Raw genomic sequence first — 23,669 nt, 5'->3', positions numbered from 1 at the left:
AACCGTTCCACTAAACCGTCCGTTTGTGGGTGATACACGCTGGTGCGGATCGGCTTAATCCCCAATAACCCATACAGTTCACGCAGTGTTTGTGACATAAACGTAGTGCCTTGATCATTCAGAATCTCTTTCGGGATTCCAACTCGGGAGATGACGCGGAAGAGCGCCTCTGCAATACTGCGTGCTGAGATATTGCACAGAGGCACTGCTTCCGGGTATCGCGTTGCATAGTCCACCAGAACTAATATAAAGCGGTACCCTCGTGCTGACCGATCTAATGGCCCGACGAAATCCATCCCAATTCTCTCGAATGGGGTCTCGATTAATGGAAGAGGGCGCAAAGGCGCTTTTGGAATGGCCGCTGGATTTACTAACTGGCATTCGCGGCATGCTGTACACCACCTACGGACATCGCCGCGAATCCCCAGCCAATAGAATCGGGCCATTATTCGGGCTAGTGTTTTATCCTGCCCCAAGTGTCCAGCCATGGGATTAAAGTGAGCCGCCTGGAATACCAATTCCCGGCGGCTCTTTGGAATTAAAAGCTGTGTGACTTGCTCTTTAGATTGAGTGTCCTGCGTCACTCGGTATAATCTATCCTTCATAATCGCGAAGTAGGGGAAGGACGGGGTGGCGTTCGGCTGGAGCGTTTGACCATCGATTACTCTCACTTGGTCAAACGCATGCCTCAGAGTCTCGTCTCGTGACTGCTCTAATGGGAAATCCGCGAGGGATTCCCCAATAGAGAGAGGAGGAGCTGGCGGCGTAGACGGCTCTGTGACAGCTGCTCCCGCCAAAGCGACACCGGGACCTCCCCCTGTCAAATGGCAGGACCCACTCTTTACTAGGCGTGTCATTAAACCCCGAAATCCCGGCCAATCAGTCCCCAAAGTTAAAGAGTGGGTAAGGCGAGGATTAACCGCCGCCTTCACTATAAATTTTTCCCCTCTGAAAATAATGTGGACCGACACCAAAGGGTAGCGGTGAACATCCCCGTGCACACACAACACCTTCACCCCTTGTGCTCCCCCCAATGCCTCGTTTTGAACCAGGCTTTGGCAAATTGAGGTCTGATTACAACCAGAATCCACCAACGCCTGATATGTAGCCCCTTGGATACTCACCAGTATGCGATACGCTCCGGCCCGATCAAGGGCGGCCTCTGGTACATCGGGGATCCGAACCACCGCTCCCACTTCCATTGCCGTGCACTGCTGTTGAAGGTGGCCCGGCTCCCCACAGCGCCAGCAAACCGGCCCGGGCTTTCCCTCTGCACCAGTGATCTGGGGCTCACTCACCTGAGGTGGGGGAGAGACAGACACAGAAGGGAGAAACGGGAGGGCACCGTGGGTGCGGCGGGCTGGCTGGGGTGGTGCCGGCCCCTGCCTCCGCGGTGGGGGAATGGGGCGAGGACGGGACACAGGAGGAGGGGGAGAGAGAGAGAGAGAGAGAGAAGAGGAGAGAAGAGAAGATGCCATCTGCTGTCCTGCCGCCGGGACAGCCGCCAAATGGTCCTCCGCCAGCTCGACTGCCTGATCCAGCGACGCCGGGCGGTGGCCCTGGACCCACTCCGCGGTTCTGGCTGGCAAGTGCGGGACGAACTGCTCCAGCACCACCTGATCAATGATCTCCTTGGCGTCGCGGTTGTCGGCCCTCAACCACCGCCAGCAGGCGTCCCGGAGTTGCTGGCCAAACGTGAACTGCCAGCCGACTTCCTCCAAGCGCAACGCGCGGAAGCCCTGGCGCTGCTGTTCTGGTGTGCGCCCCACGTGCTGGAGGATGGCCCGGCAGAGGTCCGCGTAGGCCAGCCGGCAGTCGGCGGGGAGCTGTAGCGCGACCAGCTGTGCCTCTCCTGTTAGCAGGGGGAGGAGGCACGCCGCGCGCTGCTCCATCGGCCACCCCGAGGCTTCGGCGACTTGCTCGAAGAGCATGATGAACACCTCGGGGTCGTCCTGCGGGCCCATCTTGGTGACGGTGAGGGGAGACGGGCCCGCGGTAGGAGCGCTGGTGGACCCCGCCGACGCGAGGAGGTGCCGGAACACCTCTCGATCTTCTTGTTGAGCCAGCACCAGGGCTTCGAATCGCTGTTCTCGCTCCTTTCGGAGGGTGAGTAGCGCCTGGTGCTGGCTTTGCTGGGCCGTGGCGAGGGCGTGGACCAATTCAGCGAATGGGGAGGACTCCATGGGGCTGTTCGGCTGCTGTGCTCCAGATCCCGGGTTTCGGCACCACTGTAACGTTTCTGTGTTGGTGGGTGGAGCACAGAGGACGGCAGGACAGAGATAAGGTTTGACAGACTGTTTTATTTTCACTTTTCAGTGCAAATATTTTCTACTCTCAGCCACACACGCACACACATTCCAGTTATCTGGTTGTGGAGAGAGCTCCTTCCGCTCTCGCTCTCCCTCCTGATATAGGGCGCGGTCACTGGGAAGACACACAAACACAGTTTAATTGCTCTCAGGTGTAGTGATTCTGCACATTCCCTGACTCCGCTCTCCTGTCACAGACCGGCGCTTGACCACGCCCCCGCTGCCACACTTGTCTTTCTACTTGTAGGTCCGAGAAGCATTGGCAAGAAAGTTGGCAAGTGCAAACATTAGCTCTCATCGCACCAGGGTAAACATTCTTTATTTTTTCTGTTATCTAGATATGGCTATTTAGACCAATTTATTCATATTTTCTTTATTTTATGTTTGCTATCAAAATGAATTACTGCACATCAATGACTGATGTATCTAAATTACAGAGAACAAGTACAGGACCATCATCCTCAGGTGGATTTTCTTTCATTCAGAGGTTATGGAGGAGAGGTATGTATACTACGTGAACTGAAGGATATGAGCTTAGAATGTACACTTTATGCTAACAAGTAATTCTGACAATAAATACAACATAACACACAACACAACCATCGTGCTGTGTGTGATAACCACGATAACCTCTGCTATAACATTTGTTACCATTTCCATCCTCCAAATTAATGCGCACTGTCCCATGTTGTGTGACACTGACACTAATATTCTGGTCTTTTGCAGGTGCACACAATATATCGGAAGGCAGAATTTTGTCCACGCCAGCTTCAGAAAACTAGGATACCATTTCTCATAGTTAAGCTAATATGGCTGAATGTTGGTATTTGCTTTTTACTTTCATCTAAAGCTACTTCCAACTGAGGCAGGATACATTCTGAACAGGTGAAGAATAAGGTGAAGAACTTGCTTAAGAACCATTTGGCAGTGCTGGTATTTGAACTCACAATCTTCTGTTCTGTTGATCAAAGGCTGAACACACTTCCACTAAAATTACTAAACTATTAATTCAGACAAAATACAAAACTACATTTGATTTTAATTGAGAAAGGCTGTTATTTAACACTGGTTGACAAATAAGTAGCCTGGGAACAAACATGTTACATATCTGTGTTATAACAACCAAAGAAAGAATAAATTTTACTTACGATTTAATTTAATCTCCTAAAACCCTTTTCTTGGTGGCATGAGACACCTAGATGTTTTTGCTTCAAACAAGGCTTATAACTTGTGCTCTGTGGCTTATTTGCCACTATATGGACTATGTGGACACCTGACATCATACTCATATATGAAGTTCTTCACCGAAATGTTGCCACAAAGTTGGAAGCACAATTGTATAGAACAGTGGTTCTCAAACTTTTTTCACCAAGTACCACCTCAGAAAATACTTAGCTCTCCAAGTACCACCATAATGACCAACATTAAAATACAGTAGCGTAGTAGGCCTAAGTATTCATTAAAAACAAGGCGGAGGTTTTATTTAACAAGTATATTTAATATTGTTGGCCACTGTAACATTACACACAGTACTTTGAACAGTAACACTGTGCTTAAATATAGGAAAATAAAACACTGTACTTAAATAATGAATCAAATAAATTAATTGCACATAAAAGTGAAATAAACATTGTACTAAAATAAATATTAAGACAGTTCTTAAAGATTAAATGAAAATGTACTTAAAAGTTAAATAACTCCAGTGACTGCTTTCTGAAACAGAAACACACACCCACAAACAGAGGAAGAACAATAAGATTAAGAATAAAACAAAAGTGAGGAAAAGCATTAAGAATAACAGCTTGTGTTAAATATACACAGAGTATTGACTGATTGACTATTGATTGACAACTTACTGAGCTGAATGTGATGGGTGTGCATGCCTCTGTGAACACAGTCCTGCAACGTCCAATCCAAGCCATGCTCCTGGATGAACTTGTTCAGTAACTGGAATATTTGCTCTGATGTAGTTCTGGTCTCCAGTGATTTACAGAACATAAAGTCCTCCTGCGCCACACCATCATATTCATATCTGACATAAACCAATAAATTGGCCAAATCTGCAACATCTGTATTCTCATCAAGCTGTATGGCAAAACATCTACTGTTCTTAATGCACTCAATCAGTGTCTTTTTAACATCGTCAGCCATGTCGTTTATCCTCCTTGACACGGTGTCATTTGAAAGCGGCACCAAGTTTAACACTCTGGCAGCTTTCTCTCCACACATGATACGTGTCATCTCTTTGGCTAATGGTAAACACAGCAGTTCCCTGATTGTGTGCGGCTTACCGGCTCTGGCGATCAGGAGGCTGGCACGATATGAAGCTTCCTGTGCTTTGGCTATGGGTGTACCATAGGACAGAATGGTGGACTTGGACTGCTTCAGTTCATCACGTTTTCGTAAAAAAAACATCCATTGGTTTGTCCTTTAGTGCTGTATGTTTGGTTGTAAGATGCCGTTTGAGATGCGATGATTTCATGGACTCATTGCTCAGAACGTCCCCGCATACAACACACTGCGGCCTGGGCAGCTCCTCTGTCCCGCTCCAAATGAATCCCAGTTTTATGTATTTTTCCTCATACTTCCTCCTCACTGGTTTCTGCTGTTTGCTAGCAGTTCTGGGGCTGGTTTTGCCACTGTCGTTAGCATCTGCGCTCGGCTCACACACGTCCTATTCAGTTCTCCCTCTCTCTTGATCCACGCGCGCATTCACGGATTTAAGCCACAACAGTAATTTTGTCGTACTCGTCATAATTAGCAAAGCCACCTCCACCTTTTCCCATCACAGCCTAGTCTACCAATGGCGGATAACCATCTGTCAGCGGAATTGGCGGGAATGCGTACGTACGCTACGTATGGCTACCCAGAAGCACTTGCAAACTTTTTTAAAATTATTAACTTAATTTGTATCTCCTTTCATTTTCTTGTCATCGGTTGATAAGATATTTTCATCCATTCGGATATTATGGATAGTATTTCACGTTTTATTTTTTAAATTGTATTTATATTTAATTAAGTGATTCTTTGGCGTACCACTAGAATGGAGCCCACATACCACAGTTTGAGAATCACTGATCTATAATGTTATAAGTGATAAAAGACCATCTACAGCTATGGGGAAAAAAATTAAGATACTGCTTTTAATGGTCACCACCATCAAAAGTGGTCTCGTGATTTTTTTCCATAGCTGTATATTATATTTAGTGTGTGGTATTGCAGTTGCAGAAAAAAAATGACACTAAAGTAACAATAGTACCTGCAGTGAATTAAGGCAGGGGTTCCCAAACTTTTCCATGCCAAGGCCCCCCAAACAGCATTAGCTTCTGGCCGGGGACCCCCTTTGCAAACCCACAGACAATGCTACAAAATATGTAAAGAAACACCAACTTTTAGAATGTTTTCTCTTACTTTTATTCAATAGTCAATAATTGTTACATTTGTTAGCATAAGAATATTATTAACTAACATGTTTTCAACACAAATATTTTCACACTGAACAATAAACTGTATAACCTCCTGTAGTACCTGATTCAACTCGTTATCCATCCTTTTTGCGACCAGTGCCTCGCGATGGAGCATGCAGTGTGTAGCCACTACATGCGGGGCCTTCTGCTTAATGAGTGCGGTCACTTGACTGATCTTCCCGGTCATTGCCGTGGCTCCGTCCAAACACCCCCCCACACACAACGGGTCCAGTCCAATCCATTAGACTCGATGTAATCGTCCAAAACTTGAAAAATGTCTTTCCCAGTAGTTCTTCTTTCAAGTGCTTTACAAAATAGTATTTCCTCCACAAATCTTTCCTGTGAAATCTGATGTACACAAGCAGTTGGGCCTCACTGGATAAATCTGTGCTCTCATCCAGCTGAAGTGCGAAGTATTCGCTGGCTCTCACCTGCTCCAACAGCTGAGCAGATACGTCTTGAACCATGTCACCAGTCCGTCGGCTCACGGTGTTATCAGAGAGTGGGACAGCATCGATTTTTTTTGGCAGCATCCTCACCAAGCAGTTCTCAGAAAATGTCTTTGGTGGCTGGTAAAATCAAATCTTCTCCAATTGAGTGAGGTTTTTTAGCACGAGCAATGTGGTATGAGGCTAAAAATGATGCCTTCAGGGTCTGCTAGGGGACAGTAGCTTGCTGGGTGAATGCAGCAGATTGCCTGACCAAATGCTCTTCTTTGCGTCTGAAGAAATCTACTGTTTTTTCGGCATCTGTTGGATGTTTTTGTACCAAGTGATGCTGAAGTTTCGAAGGTTTTAAGCACTCATTTGACAGGGTCTCCAGACAGAGGACGCATTTCGGGCAATCATGGCCATTTTTCTGTATGGCTGTAAAGCCATACTTAATGTGTGCTGCCTCATATTTTCGGATTTTAGTTGGCCAGGACTTCTTAGTTTTTTTTGCAGCAGTGTCCTCCACAGCAGGGCTGTTGGTTCGTTCCTTCAGTCTCTTCTTCAAAGCCCTGTCCATTTTGTGCTAGCAATATGCTAGCTTGAAGAGCAAAGCAGCTTGATAAATGGTGCAAACCGCAACGTCACAGGCAATCAGAGAGATGAGCATGGCAAACAACGTTTCGATTGACTCCCATTATAATCCTGACAGCGCTTTCACTACAAAATCAGAAATGTCACTTGTTTTCAACTCGCTCTATTGTCCATATTTTTTACACACACACACACACACACACACACACACAGGAGGGAGGGGCTACTCCCTCTCACTCACACACACACACACAGGAGGGAGGGGCTGCTCCCTCACACACACACACACACACACACACACACACACACACACACACACACACACACACACAGAGGAGGGAGGGGCTGCTGCCCCCTCTCTCACACACACACACACACACACACAGGAGGGAGGGGCTGCTCCTTCTCACTCACTCACACACACACACACACACACACGAGGGAGGGGCTGCCCCCTCTCTCACACACTCACACACACACACACACACACACACACACACACACAGGAGGGAGGGGCTGCTCCCTCTCACACACACACACACACACACACACACACACACACACACACACACACACAAACTCCACACACTCACCCACCTAACTCAGGAGAATTTGCGGCAGGCCCAGGAACGGCAAGCCCGCCTGTACAACAAGGGTACGCACCTTAGAGAGTTCACACCGGGAGATAAGGTACTCGTACTGTTGCCCACGTCGAGCTCCAAATTGATCGCCAACTGGCAAGGACCCTTTGAGGTCACACGGCGAGTCGGGGACATCGACTATGAGGTGAGGCGAACGGACAGGGGTGGGGTGCTACAAATTTACCACCTCAATCTGCTTAAACTCTAGAACAAGGAGGTCCCTGTGGCGTTGGTGTCGGTGGTTCCGGAGAAGGCGGAGCTGGGGCCGGAGGTTCAAAAAGGGACATTGGCATCACGTGCCTCTCCGGTCCCCAGTGGAGACCACCTCTCCCCGACCCAACTCACGGAGGTCGCCCAGTTGCAGACCAAGTTTTCGGATGTGTTCTCGCCCCTGCCCGGTCGCACTAACCTCATAGAGCACCACATAGAGACGCCCCCGGAGGTGGTAGTGCGTTGCCGCCCTTACAGGCTACCCGAGCACAAAAAAAACGTGGTTCGGGAAGAACTTCAGACCATGCTCGAAATGGGCATCGTCAAGGAGTCCCACAGTGACTGAAGCAGCCCAGTGGTCTTGGTACCCACGGCCGACGGCTCGGTCCGGTTCTGTGTGGACTACAGAAAAGTCAACGCGGTGTCTAAATTCGACGCGTACCCAATGCCTCGTATTGATGAGTTGCTCGATCGACTTGGCACTGCTCGCTTTTATTCGATGCTGGATTTGACGAAGGGATATTGGCAGATCCCCTTGACTCCACTATCCTGAGAAAAAACTGCCTTTTCCACACCGTTTGGTTTACACCAATTCGTCACCCTTCCGTTTGGGCTGTTTGGGGCGCCCGCTACGTTTCAGCGGCTGATGGACAGAGTCCTCCGCCCTCACGCCACGTATGCGGCCGCATATTTAGATGACATCATCATCTATAGTAATGACTGGCAGCGGCACCTCGAACATCTGAGGGCCGTCCTTAGGTCGCTGAGGCGAGCGGGGCTCACAGCCAACCCAAAGAAGTGTGCGATTGGGCGGGTGGAAGTACGGTATCTGGGCTTCCACTTGGGCAACGGGCAGGTGCGTCCCCAAATTAATAAGACGGCAGCAATTGCGGCCTGCCCGAGGCCCAAGACCAAAAAGGGGGTGAGACAGTTCCTGGGGCTGGCTGGCTGGCTATTATCGTATTACCTAATTATTCGGACGTCACCAGCCCGCTGACTGATCTCACTAAAAAGGGGGCACCAGATCTGGTCCAGTGGACGGAGCAATGCCAGCGTGCTTTTTCTGGGGTAAAGGCTGCACTGTGTGGGGGGCCACTTCTACACTCCCCTGACTTTTCTCTCCCCTTTATGTTGCAGACCGATGCGTCGGACAGAGGGCTGGGGGCGGTTTTGTCCCAGGAGGTGGAGGGGGAGGACCGCCCTGTCCTGTATATCAGCAGGAAGCTGTCGGTGCGTGAGGGGCGCTACAGCACCATAGAGAAAGAGTGTTTGGCCATCAAGTGGGCGGTTCTCGCCCTCCGGTACTACCTGCTGGGGCGCCCTTTCACCCTCTGTTCAGACCACGCGCCCCTCCAGTGGCTCCACCGCATGAAAGATGCCAATGCGCGGATCACCCGTTGGTATCTGGCGCTCCAACCCTTTAATTTCAAGGTAGTCCACAGGCCGGGGGCACAGATGGTCATGGCAGACTTCCTCTCCCATCAAGGGGGGGGGAGTCGGCTGCAGGCTGGATGGCCGCCCGGCCCGAGTCGGGCGGTGGGGGTATGTGGCAGCGGGGGCGTGGTCAAGCGCCGGTCTGTGACAGGAGAGCGGAGTCAGGGAAGGCAAGTGGCAGAATCACTACACCTGAGACCAATTAACCTGTGTTTGTGTGTCTTCCCAGTGACCGCGCCCTATATCAGGAGGGAGAGCGAGAGCGGAAGGAGCTCTCTCCACAACCAGATGATTGGAATGTGTGTGCGTGTGTGGCTGAGAGTAGAAAATGTTTGCACTGAAGAGTGAAAATAAAACAGTCTGTCAAACCTTATCTCTGTCCTGACGTCCTCTGTGCTCCACCCACCAACACAGAAACATTACAACAAGGAATGTCAAAGTATCACTGTCTGTATAGTCATTTCTGTATTGAAGTAAAGAGTTGTGTCATGATCTTAGTACACCTGTACCTTCTGATCCAATAACGTTCCAAACAACAAAATAAAGAAACCCTTTGAAGAGACAAATGAAATATCTCTTAGATTTTCTAGATCAAGTATGAGTTCTGGTATCATCTATAACAATGGTTCTCAAACTTTTTTCACCAAGTACCACCTCAGAAAATACTTGGCTCTCCAAGTACCACCATAACGACCAACATTAAAATACAGTAGCGTAGTAGGCCTAAGTATTCATTAAAAACAAGGCGGAGGTTTTATTTAACAAGTATATTTAATATTGTTGGCCACTGTAACATTACACACAGTACTTTGAACAGTAACACTGTGTTTAAATATAGGAAAATAAAACACTGTACTTAAATAATGAATCAAATAAAATTAATTGCACATAAAAGTGAAATAAACATTGTACTAAAATAAATATTAAGACAGTTCTTAAAGATTAAATGAAAATGTACTTAAAAGTTAAATAACTCCAGTGACTGCTTTCTGAAACAGAAACACACACCCACAAACAGAGGAAGAACAATAAGATTAAGAATAAAACAAAAGTGAGGAAAAGCATTAAGAATAACAGCTTGTGTTAAATATACACAGAGTATTGACTGATTGACTATTGATTGACAACTTACTGAGCTGAATGTGATGGGTGTGCATGCCTCTGTGAACACAGTCCTGCAACGTCCAATCCAAGCCATGCTCCTGGATGAACTTGTTCAGTAACTGGAATATTTGCTCTGATGTAGTTCTGGTCTCCAGTGATTTACAGAACATAAAGTCCTCCTGCGCCACACCATCATATTCATATCTGACATAAACCAATAAATTGGCCAAATCTGCAACATCTGTAGTCTCATCAAGCTGTATGGCAAAATATCTACTGTTCTTAATGCACTCAATCAGTGTCTTTTTAACATTGTCAGCCATGTCCTTTATCCTCCTTGACACGATGTCATTTGAAAGCGGCACCAAGTTTAACTCTGTGGCAGCTTTCTCTCCACACATGATACGTGTCATCTCTTTGGCTAATGGTAAACACAGCAGTTCCCCGATTGTGTGCGGCTTACCGGCTCTGGCGATCAGGAGGCTGGCACGATATGAAGCTTCCTGTGCTTTGGCTACGGGTGTACCATAGGACAGAATGGTGAACTTGGACTGCTTCAGTTCATCACGTTTTCATAAAAAAAACATCCATTGGTTTGTTTTTTAGTGCTGTGTGTTTGGTTGTAAGATGCCGTTTGAGATGCGATGATTTCATGGACTCGTTGCTCAGAACATCCCCGCATACAACACACTGCGGCCTGGGCAGCTCCTCTGTCCCGCTCCAAATGAATCCCAGTTTTATGTATTTTTCCTCATACTTCCTCCTCACTGGTTTCTGCTGTTTGCTAGCAGTTCTGGGGCTGGTTTTGCCACTGTCGTTAGCATCTGCGCTCGGCTCACACACGTCCTCAACTTCAAGTTCAATTTATTTCTTTGTCCCAAATGGGCAATTTGGTTGCAAACAGGGTCACACACATCACACACACACCACCACCACATAACACATAACACTATAAAATAAAATCAGTAAAAAATAAAATATTCAACAAATAAATGAGGATATATAAAAAACATACAGAATACAGGTGAGGACAAAGACTACAATGAAAAAAGCTATCTTTTCCTGGTTTGTGTATTCAGTATTTGAATAGACAAGGGAATAAAATAATTTTTATACCTCTGCTTGAAGGCCATTGGAGTTTTAAGGCGTAAGCCAGATGGCAAAAAAATGTATTCATTGTACAATGGATGGCCTGGGTCTTCATATATTTGAATGGCTTTGTTAAACACCTGCTTATTAAAATACTCAGACTATCAAACTTCACACCCACTATCTTACTAGCTACATTCACAATTTTTAAAAGTGCATTTTTCTCTCTGATGGTAACATTTCCATACCAACAGATAATGGAGAATGTAAGAATTGATTCGATAAAAGCTTTATAAAACAGCGTCATTAGTGTTTTGTCAACCTGAAACTTAGCTAGCTTTTGAAGTGCAGAAAGTCTCTGCTGCCCTTTCTTGCACAGGGCAGTGGTATTCAGATCAAACTTAAGTCGGTCATCAATCAAGGTGCCCAGATACTTGTAACATGACACAACTTCAACGGCTTGGCCATTTATGACACTGTGCTTAAAAACAGGGGTATGACGTCTAAAGTCTATAGACATATCTTTAGTTTAACTAATGTTCAGGTGCAAAAAAGCATCATTGCACCAGGACACAAAGTTGTCAATAACCGGCCCATGTTCATCCTCAAGGGAATTCAAGAGACTAACAATTACAAAATCATCTGCAAATTTTAAAATATGCCTATTGTCATGCTGGCTACAACAATCATTGGTGTACAATATGTACAACAAAGGGGAGAGGACACAACCCTGCGGTGAGCCTGTGGATGATGTTAGGCCACTGGACAATGCTTTATTTACCCTCACTCTCTGGACTCTCTGGGTGAGGAAATCAAGTAGCCAACCAGTCAAACTTGGGTCAAGACTGAAGTTGTTCAGTAATTTCTCAATTAACAGGTGGGGTTGGATGGTGTTAAATGCTGAAGAAAAGTCTACAAAAAGCAGCCTTGCATGGTTCCCACTTGTCTCAAGATGTTTATAGAGAAAGTTTAGTAGAGTAATTGTAGCGTCTTGCACCCCCCTCTTGACCCTATAAGCAAACTGATAAGGGTCCAGGAGAGGTTCCACCATGACCAAGAGCTCAGCTTTAATCAGCCTCTCCAGGGATTTTACTACAAGAGATGTAAGGGCCACTGGCCTAAAATCATTTAGGGTCTGAGGCCGGCTAACCTTAGCCACAGGAACCACAACAGACTGCTTCCATAGAGATGGCACCCTCTGCAGGGACAGTGACAAAGTAAATATATAAAAGAAAATAGGGCCTAACTGTTCAGCACACACTTTTAACATACGTCCACTGATATTATCTGGGCCTGGGCTTTTCTTCAAATTACAATATTTAAAACATTTAACAACACTCTGCTCATTAAAGCTAGGGGTGAATGGCTGGGATGTCAGAAGACTCTGCTTAAGTTCAGAATGCCTGTTACTGAAGTCGTGTGTGTTGAAGCTGACCTAGAACCTGTTGAGATCCTCTGCCAGCTCTGGATCAGGTATGTTGTTAAATTCTATCTTCCTCCTTCCCCTTTCCTTAAGCCCCACCATAGTCTTCATGCTATCCCAGGCCGAGCCCAGGTTGTTCCTTTTTAAGTGTGTTTCTAATTTATCTCTATACTTCATTTTGCCCACCTTAATTTCTCATTTTAACTCTTTCTGTATTTTATGCAGCGCTAGTATGTTACCCTCTTTAAAGGCTCTATTTTTCTCACGCAATAGACATTTAATAGACTTAGTAACCCATGGTTTACTGTTGGGATAAATTTTAACTGGCTTAGTTGGAATGACAATATCCTTACAATAAGACACCCAACTACTGATCACATCTGTCAATTCATCAATGTCAGAGCAGGAATCTTTAAACATGTCCAGATCTGTACATTCCAGGTATCCCTGAAGAGCAAGGCAAAAGCCCTCTGACCAATCCTCAATCTGAACAATCTGTCTCTTGAGTCTCTTAAGAGCCATTTGATATATGGGGATTAGATGAACACAATTATGATCCGATGAGCCAAGAGGTGGAAGAGGGATGGACTTGAATGCATTTTTTACTGAACAATAACACAAGTCCAACGTTTTGTTTTGTCTAGTGGGGCATGTGACATACTGTTGAAAATCTCTGAGTACTTTAGACAGAGAGCAGTTGTTCATGTCGCCAAGAATAATGATTGGAGCATCAGGGGTTCGCATTTGCAGAGAGTGGGTTACTTGGGAAATAATTTCACAGGCATTGTTATTGTTCGCTTTGGGATGGATGTACACCAGAGTAACAAACAGCTGGGGAAACTCATGCGGGAGATAAAAGGGGCGCAGTGCCACCGTGAGCAATTCAACATCAACAGTGCAGATTCTCTCTCTAACAATGACTGATCTGCACCAGCGCTCATTAACATATAGACACACGCCCCCACCAGTGCACTTGCCTGTAGCCGTCTCATCTCTATCCAGCCGAACCGGCGAACCAAAGCCAGGCAGTTCCAAATCGCTATCCATATCGTGATCGGACAGCCATGTCTCTGTAAGCGCCAGGATACAAGAGTCTCTAAACTCATGGAAGTACCTGACCTGTGTTTGTAATTCCTCAGACTTGTTCCGAAGTGACTGCACATTCGAAAGGAGGATTGTCGGCAGAGGGACGCGTGAAAGTGACTGTATTTTCACCCTCTGCCAGACCCCTCCTCTGCGTCCTCGCTTCCTGGTCCTAATTCCCCGAGCGGTACCCGATTCCTGATGATATTTTCCGAACGACATTGTTCTTAATAAGTTCCAGTCAAGTAGCAAGTTTGGTGGCCCATGTGAAACATGACTCCAACTTAGGAGAAACTCCCTGGAGTACTGAATCCTTGTTACCAGGGGTGGAGATGAGTCGCCACAACCCCAAACCAGCACAAATACAATCCACAACAATATCAGTGTCCAAAGTCCCATTTTAGTTAGCCAAACCACCACGCTGTCTGTAAACGCTAAACTTCTACTTGTCCAAGTGAAAAGTTACAAGTTATTAACACAGACAAGCGATATTAAAATGAAACAAACGAACATCACAACACACAGACATTACCTGCTGCCGGTCGCTGCATGAGCATGCACCCTCTCATGCTCACACACGTCCTCTTCAGTTCTCCCTCTCTCTTGATCCACGCTCGCATTCGCGGATTTAAGCCACAACAGTAATTTTGTCGTACTCACCATAATTAGCAAAGCCACCTCCACCTTTTCCCATCACAGCCTAGTCTACCAATGGCGGATAACCGTCTGTCAGCGGAACCGGCGGGAATACGTACGTACGCTACGTATGGCTACCCAGAAGCACTTGCAAACTTTTTTAAAATTATTAACTTAATTTGTATCTCCTTTCATTTTCTTGTCATCGGTTGATAAGATTTTTCATCCATTCGGAAATTATGGATAGTATTTCACGTTTTATTTTTTAAATTGTATTTATATTTAATTAAGTGATTCTTTGGCGTACCACTAGAATGGAGCCCGCATACCACAGTTTGAGAATCACTGGTATAGAAAATCCTTGTATTCCATAGCATTACAATTTCCCTTCACTCGAATTAAGAGGTTCAAGCACTGTTCTAGCATTAAAATTCCACTGTCCATAAAGTGAGATCCATGAAGCCATGGTTAGCCAAGGTTAGAATGGAAGACCGAAAAACTTGGCACAGAGAACATGTACCTTTTTTCTTTATCTATTTAGTTTTGATTCATACAATCCTTTAAGAAAAGATTAGATCTTACAAATTCAGAACTCAAAACCATAATGTCTGTTTTGTTTAATATGGGCACCCAATGTAGTCAGACACTAATTTAGTGAAATTAAACATTTAAACAAGATTTTATCTAGTTTAATACATATTTTGCATCAATCGTTTTGTTATTAAACAGGAGTTTTCAAGTAAAACACATTCCTGATAGCTATAACCCATTTTCCAATAAGAAAGTTTTACTCAGTACAACATGATCGCATGGTAGGGCTAAGGAAATCATCAGCCCAGTATCATACCGAGACTCAGTTGTATCTTTTCAACATAAAACTTATTTGCCTACTATACAGCATGTCTTGTACATTATATTAGAAGTTATTATCAGTTTGCTAGTTACTTATGACATGATATATGGCCACATATAAAGTGTAATAAGCTTACTGGCTGTCACAATTTATAGAGAAAGATTACCACAAATTTTCATCTCATCTCATTATCTCTAGCCGCTTTATCCTGTTCTACAGGGTCGCAGGCAAGCTGGAGCCTATCCCAGCTGACTACGGGCGAAAGGCGGGGTACACCCTGGACAAGTCGCCAGGTCATCACAGGGCTGACACATAGACACAGACAACCATTCACACTCACATTCACACCTACGGTCAATTTAGAGCCACCAGTTAACTTAACCTGCATGTCTTTGGACTGTGGGGGAAACCGGAGCACCCGGAGGAAACCCACAAGGACACGGGGAGAACATGCAAACTCCACACAGAAAGGCCCTCACCGGCCACAGGGCTTGAACCCGGACCTTCTTGCTGTGAGGCGACAGCGCTAACTACTACACCACCGTGCCACCCATTACCACAAATTAATTTTTAAAATCTATTAAGGTACAGTATTTGTAGCTTGCACATGTCAGTGTCACAATAACCAAGAACAGTGATTGTCCCAGCCACTAGAGGTAACAATCACCACAATTTTAATTCAGTGGCTTGTCCAAAGATCAACTCCACGCACCTGGCCCATGCCCACCTGGTAGGAAACCAACTGGGACATCAGAATACACTGGAAAAAATCCAGGACCAGTTCCACTGGCCAGGAATGGTGGCCGTGGTATATAACTTTTGCCAGCGGTGCCATCCAGTGCCAGCAGACCTCCCCTCATTGGCCAGCCCCTGCTCCATTGATTCTCCTTCCCATCATCAGGATCCCTTTCAAGCAGGTGGACAAGGATCTCATCAGGCCACTGCCAAAGTCCACCCATGGCCACAAGTACGTCCTTGAGATCATCGACTACACTACATTGTAGGTACTGCCTGTCTTGTCTTTTAGGACTACAACTCCCATCAATAACTTCCGCGTTGACCTACGTCACGCCTGGGCGGGATCACCTACGTCACATCCTCCATGAAGCCATAAGTAACTGAGCAAACTTCCGGTCTATCTCTTTTGGCACAGATGTGACTCGGGTCACACTGACATAAAGAGGCTCTCTCTCTCTCGTCGTGGACTCAAGCCGTCCAGACACAAAAGAGATCCGCTCCTTCGAGCACCCAAGATAAAGACGTCTTTCTCCCAAGAAAAACAATTCAGCGCGTTTTTTGTTTACCATTGGCCACGATAGAACTACTTAAATCATGCTATCTCTCTCTCTCGGTTGAGCTACAGCCGGTTTGTTTGTCTATCATCAGTAACGTTACAAAACTGCCGCCCAAAGCAGTTAATTTAAAGTTAGAAGCGACCGGATTCCTTCTGACTAAAAGCGCTGTGCACATTGTTTGATCAGAGACTTTTCTCCACAAACTACGAAGCGTTCGGACCAAGAAATCCTCTGCTTTCACGGAAAGCCCCACGTGCTCCTGTGGACTCCAAAAGTCTCGGAACACCTCTATAATCTTGCACTGGAAGCAAGATACTGAAGTAAGGCTGGCATTTTTGGACAGAAACTAGTCTTAAGAATTAGCTTTATGAAGTAGTGTGAATTTAAACTCAGGAATTGTTTAATTGTGCACACTGGTTTTGTGTTCTACATTGTTCTATGTTCTCTCAGTTGTTTGTTTAATGGATAGGCTTTTGCATGCTCTCTGCTCCTTCCTAACACCTTTAATTTCATTATTACACATATTTTGACCTCATCAAGATTTCAGTGGATTTAGTAATGTTATAAGCTAGTGGAGTTAGCGACCACGGCTAATTCTTTTGTCCTCACCACGTGGCCACAGGCCTCACAAACACACCTTAGCTAGCAACCCAGAGCTAATTCTTTTGTTGTAGGCCACAGGCCTCACACACACACACACACACACACACACACACACACACACACACACACTCCCATGTACACACATACCCCACTGTTTGCCGAAGATTTCAGCTGCTATTATTCATTTTTATCTTTCTTATAGTAAATTCAATTTATTGTGAAACTGTGTGTTTATTTGTCTGTTTTGCTGATATATCCTGGAAGTCACCCAATCTCAAAGAATTCCAAATTGCCTTCAGTGTGCTATTGGCTGTAGCTTTATGTAGCTTGGTAAGTGATACATTGCTGCATTAGAAGTGATCGTAATAATTTGGAATATACCATAATTTAGCTGTTTGGTAATTTATTATTAAGCACCAAAATTAATGGTATTATTAATGAGACTGATTTACTGATTTAATGAGACTGATTTACTGATTTAATGAGACTGATTTACTGATTTAATGAGACTGATTGAATGAGATTGATCACTTAATTACAAATTGCACCTACATTAATTGGTGCCCCATGTGAGGAGATTGGTTTGTTGACTTCTTGAATATTGTTGCAACAACAGATAAATTATCAGTTTGATTAAGCAACTGCTAAGGTATATTCCCAGGTGTGTTAAACGGTTAACAGTAGCGTGATAACCATATCACAAAATACTAATAACCTTTTCATAACTTAGGATAAGAGATAGCATTTCCAAACAAACTATTACGTAGTTAATATTAATTAATAACAATTAATTAATAAATTAACTCATTGATTAATTAATTACATAATATCCAACCTAAGTAAAATGGCATCCCCTCGTGTCTCAGAAGTTGAAAACAACGCTCAAGACATGTCTCTCCTTGAGGTCATCGCAGACTTCATTCACTGCTCTGCCTCTGAAAAGGCAACCATTAGGAACACGAGTAAGGGTGAATGCCAGAATAACATAGATAACTCAAATAAACATATGAGAGATCCAAAAAGAACAACCATTGGTGTCCAAGAAGCACTAGGTAAGCTATTCCTGTCGTACTTCCAAAATACTGATTCAGAAATCAGACGCCTCCGCTGAGAGGTTGAAAGGCTGACCACCAGCAACGCCGAGCTGGCAGCCGATAACAATAATTTATATAGGGAGCGTGAGGTCTTGAAAACCTCCCTTGATGATTGCGCCGAAAGGCTAGAGAAAGCCGAAAAGGCTGCCAAGAGGACTGTTGAGGAGCAGACCCCCCAAGAAGAACGCGAGGGGCGTGAAAGACCCCCAACAATGCGCCGAAGCTCAGAGCGGGAAGAGGCATCTGAACCGGACACCGTAGATTACCTGGTCGAGGACCAGACACCCCGGCAAACTCCATCAACTCGCTATATGACTTCGTCGTTTAGCCAGGGTGGAGCCATACTGTGCTCATCCCGAGCCCAGGACCATAGCACACCCAGGTCAGTGTGCTACAGTATCCCTGATCTATCTTCGGATGAATGAGGCTATGAATCTAGTGCGAAACGGGAGCAATACCAGAGTAGCTTAGATAGTGAGTACTCAGGAGAGCCAAGAAGGCTGCACAAGGATGTGCACCAAACTCTTCACTTACGGCAAATTGACCTACTTGCCAACAATGTTGAGCGATTCGATTCTGAGAATAAAAGAACAAATGTGAATGATTATTTGCGAGAAATTGACTGATGCCTGATAGACCTGCCGAAAGCCACAATGCGAAAGAAACTTAGACTGATCTGGAAGACCTCCAGTAGCAGCGTTTGTGCCTTTTTAGAGACGCTACCCCCAAACATTCGTGATAGTTATTCAAAACTTCACAATTACATGAGGGAAGAATATGCGCCATACACGGATGAAATCTCCGTGACATTGTGTGCATTACAAATTAAACAGAAATGGTCTGAGGCGCCTCCTGAATATTATAGACGGCTACGTACTGCCTATTTCCAGGGTAGTAGTGCACCAGGCTTGGAAGAAGATAGAGGCTTCAAATCCCTCTTCTTACATAACCTCTACCCAAGCGTGCGGACTCAAGTCACACTGGCGTGTCGACAAGGTTTCTACTCGATGAGAGAAACTAGGCAACTAGCCCAAATGACCTGGGAGACCATTGTCAAAACCACAGACAGAAACAATGATGAACCCAGAGTCCTTAGCCTCCAGGGTGAGGACAAGCCCCCGCTAGCCTTAGAAGGAGGTGAAGCTCCAAAAGGGGGACCCCCCCCCCGGAGAAATCCCGGTCCGAACCACCTCTTGCCGAGCCATCACCAGGGTGAGTGGAAGAATCAGCAAGGTAAGGCCAGGAGAGACCGATGGCAAGGTCACAGTGACCATGGCAACCGCCCATCATATGGAAAGGGTCGTAGGGAACAAGGCGGTTGGCAGCAAGACCGTCATCCTCGCTCTGGCCAGAGATGGCAGGAGTGCTCTGACCGTAGCTCTAAACGTAGGGGTAGAGGTGACCGACACAGTGACTCAGACCAACCTGGTGAGTTCCGCTCAGAGCTGGACTCTTTGAGAGCCCAGTTGGCTGAGATTAAAAGACTGTTACAGAGGTTAGATCCCTCAACAGATAAATAGAAGCGAGCGTAAAAGGGCAAAAGGCCTACTACGACCGAAAAGCCTCCCATCACGAATATCAAATAGGCGACAAAGTCCTATATTTCAACTTTACCAAGCCGGTAGAAGTCTCAAAAAGTTCCTACCACCCTGGTCGAGACCTTTTGATTGTGGGAAAACTGTCCCCCGTCGCGTATCGCATTAGGACATCCAGGCCTAATCAAACGCCCTCATATCGATTTCCATAACAATCAAATCAAGCCTTTTGAACAGTCCTCACTCCAAAAGGGGGGGACGACAGTTAGGCCCATCCTGTCCACCTAGCTCGTACGCCTCACTCACCATAAGCGTACACCAACATTTCCAGTCACATTTACCAACCCAAACACTAATATTTTCTTTCCTTCATTTCTTCTCTTTTCTTGTTTTTATGCATAGGAAATGAAGTATATATGTAGGGTTTAATGTTTCTGTATGGATGTGATTCTGACCTAGTTAGATAGAGTGATTATATGCCCAAAATGCCTATAGCCTGATTATATGCCCAAATGCCTCTGCCTCCAACTGTCTTACTGGAACTCATGAGTTTACACAGTTTTCACAGGACACCATGGACTGTACAGGGCAAGGCTACCTCAAGGACTATGGACACGTGGACTGTACGGTACTGTGCTCTCAGTGCTACGACTCCATCATACCCCTGAGACCAAAAGGGGGAATGTAGGTACCGCCTGTCTCGTCTTTTAGGACTACAACTCCCATCAATAACTTCCGCGGTGACCTACGTCACGCCTGGGCGGGATCACCTACGTCACATCCTCCATGAAGCCATAAGTAACTGAGCAAACTTCCGTTCTATCTCTTTTGGCGCGGATGTGACTCGGGTCACACTGACATAAAGAGGCTCTCTCTCTCTCGTCATGGATTCAAACCGTCGAGACACAAAAGAGATCCGCTCCTTCGAGCACCCAAGATAAAGACGTCTTTCTCCCGAGAAAAACGATTCAGCACGGTTTTTGTTTACCATTGGCCACGGTAGAACTACTTAAATCGTGCTCTCTCTCTCTCTCAGTTGAGCTACAGCCGGTTTGTTTGTCTATCATCAGTAACGTTACAAAACTGCCGCCCAAAGCAGTTAATTTAAAGTTAGAAGCGACCGGATTCCTTCTGACTAAAAGCGCTGTGCACATTGTTTGATCAGAGACTTTTCTCCACGAACTACGAAGCATTCGGACCAAGAAATCCTCTGCTTTCACAGAAAGCCCCATGTGCTCCTGTGGACTCCAAAAGTCTCGGAACACCTCTGTAATCTTGCACTGGAAGCAAGATACTGAAGTAAGGCTGGCATTTTTGGGCAGAAACTAGTCTTAGGAATTAGCTTTATGAAGTAGTATGAATTTAAACTCAGGAATTGTTTAATTGTGCACACTGGTTTTGTGTTCTACATTGTTCTATGTTCTCTCAGTTGTTTGTTTAATAGATAGGCGTTTGCATGCTCTCTGCTCCTTCCTAACACCTTTAATTTCATTATTACACATATTTTGACCTCATCAAGATTCAGTGGATTTAGTAATGTTATAAGCTAGTGGAGTTAGCGACCACGGCTAATTCTTTTGTCCTCACCACGTGGCCACAGGCCTCACAAACACACCTTAGCTAGCAACCCAGAGCTAATTCTTTTGTTGTAGGCCACAGGCCTCACACACACACACACACACACACACACACACACACACACACACACACACACACTCTGACACACACACAAATGCGCCTTAGCTAGCAACCCAGAGCTAATTCTTTTGTCCTCACCACATGGACACACACACTCAAACACACCTTACCTAGCGACCCAGAGCTAATTCTTTTGTTTTAGGCCACAGGCCTCACACACACACACACACACACACACACACACACACACACACACACACACACACACACACACTCTCCCATGTACACACACACTGTTTGCCGAAGATTTCAGCTGCTATTATTCATTTTTATCTTTGTTATAATAAATTCAATTTATTGTGAAACTGTGTGTTTATTTGTCTGTTTTGCTGATATATCCTGGAAGTCACCCAATCTCAAAGAATTCCAAATTGCCTTCAGTGTGCTATTGGCTGTAGCTTTATGTAGCTTGGTAAGTGATACATTGCTGCATTAGAAGTGATCATAATAATTTGGAATATACCATAATTTAGCTGTTTGGTAATTTATTATTAAGCACCAAAATTAATGTTATTATTAATGAGACTGATTTACTGATTTAATGAGACTGATTTACTGATTTAATGAGACTGATTTAATGAGATTGATCAGTTAATTACAAATTGCACCCACAACATGATACCCAGAGGCTGTCCCTCTCCGCAGGGCTGCCTAGAAAAATATTACCTGAGAGCTGATGCTCCTATTCAGCCGATCCAGGATCCCCAAGAACCTCCTCACAAACCAAGGGACCCCCTTCATCTCCAGACTCATGACAGACCTGTGTTGCCTACTGTAGTTCAAAGATCTCAAAACTTCAGTCTACCACCCTCAAACCAATGGCATCATGGAAAGATTCAACCAGACCCTCAAATAGATGGTGAAAATGGTAGTAGATGAAGATGGCCAGAACTGGGGCCTACTCCTCCCTTACCTCCTCTTTGCCATGCATCAGACTCCCCAGGTCTCCACAGGGTTCACGCTCTTCAAGCTCCTTTTCAGCCAGTGACCCAGGGGCCTACTGGACACTGTCAGGGAAGCCTGGGAGGAGCAGCCATCCCCATTCAGCTCCCTCATTGATTACACCCAGGAGATGCAAGAGTGGATTGACAGGGTGGCCTCCATCATACAGGAGCACATGCAGGCAGCCCAGAGGGAACAGCAAAGTGTCTACAACTGGCTGGCCCAGCCATGAGAGTTCCCACCTCACAACCATGTGCTCTTGCTCCTCCCCAGTGCCAGTTGCAAGTTCCTTGCTCATTGGCAAGGCTCCTACATGGTCCAGGAGCGAGTAGGTCCTGTGAACTACCACCTGCAACAGCCAAGTAAGCAAGCCCTCAGCCAACTTTATCATATTAATCTGTTGAAACACTGGATTGGACTGGTACCCACACTCTCAGCCTTCTCTGTCTCCCCCACAGGTCCCACCAGGCGAGGATTTAACATCTACCCAGCTACAAGAGCTGAGGGAACTGAAGGATCAGTTTAAAGAAGTGCTCTCTGCAGAGCCTGGGTGGACTCACCTCCTACATCATGACATCAAAACCCTTGCAGGAAGAGTCATCCAACAGCAACTCTACCAAGTCCCAGAGACCCACCACCAAGCTATAGAGGCAAAAGTAGCCAGGATGCTTCAGGAAGGCATCATTGAGGAATCCACCAGTCCTTGGTCTAATCCCACTGTTGTCATACCCAAGCCTGATGGAAACCTCCAACTCTGTAATGACTTCTGGAGGCTGAACAAGATGTTGGAGTTCAACAGCTATTCCTCCATCTACACATGCAGTATTTCCTGTGCCACTAGGTGCCGCACAAGCAAATCATCATAGATTCACCCCCATGGTTGATCTTTTCTGCTCCATTTTTTTCCTCCAAGCATACCTTTGGTGATTGTGACTAAAGTTCTATTTTTCCTTCAGTCCCCAGCACTTCTTTCCAAAATACTTCTGGCTTAACTAGATGTTGTTTTACATATTTTTTGATTGATTGATTACTTTATTCTGAACAATAAAGAAGAAAGATATAAAAATAAAAATTTAAATAAAAAATACAATAATCAAAACATCATCATAAACAAACAGAATAGCGTAGCCACAAGGCAATAACATAATGTTCAGAAAGGATTAGGAAGAAGTAATAACTTATCCAATCCTAACCCTCTATACCACCGCTAATCAAATGTCACTTTCCACCA

General features: G+C 45.4%; 1 protein-coding gene across 1 annotated transcript in view; it reads left to right on the top strand.

The window, feature by feature from the left end:
* The window catches only part of LOC132873244 (adhesion G-protein coupled receptor F1-like), a 28,633-nt gene extending 5,329 nt beyond the window's left edge, over positions 1 to 23,304 (top strand). Inside the window, exon 3 of the mRNA XM_060908602.1 lies at positions 22,897 to 23,304. Within this exon, the coding sequence (XP_060764585.1) occupies positions 22,897 to 23,304 (408 nt within the window). The remainder of the gene's footprint in view (positions 1 to 22,896) is intronic.
* The last annotated feature ends 365 nt before the right edge of the window (positions 23,305 to 23,669 follow it).

The sequence above is a fragment of the Neoarius graeffei genome, chromosome 25 (assembly GCF_027579695.1).
Source record: "Neoarius graeffei isolate fNeoGra1 chromosome 25, fNeoGra1.pri, whole genome shotgun sequence".
In the NCBI taxonomy this organism is placed as follows: domain Eukaryota; kingdom Metazoa; phylum Chordata; class Actinopteri; order Siluriformes; family Ariidae; genus Neoarius; species Neoarius graeffei.
Note: the sequence above shows the minus strand (reverse complement) of the source record. Positions and strands in the feature narration are given on the sequence as shown.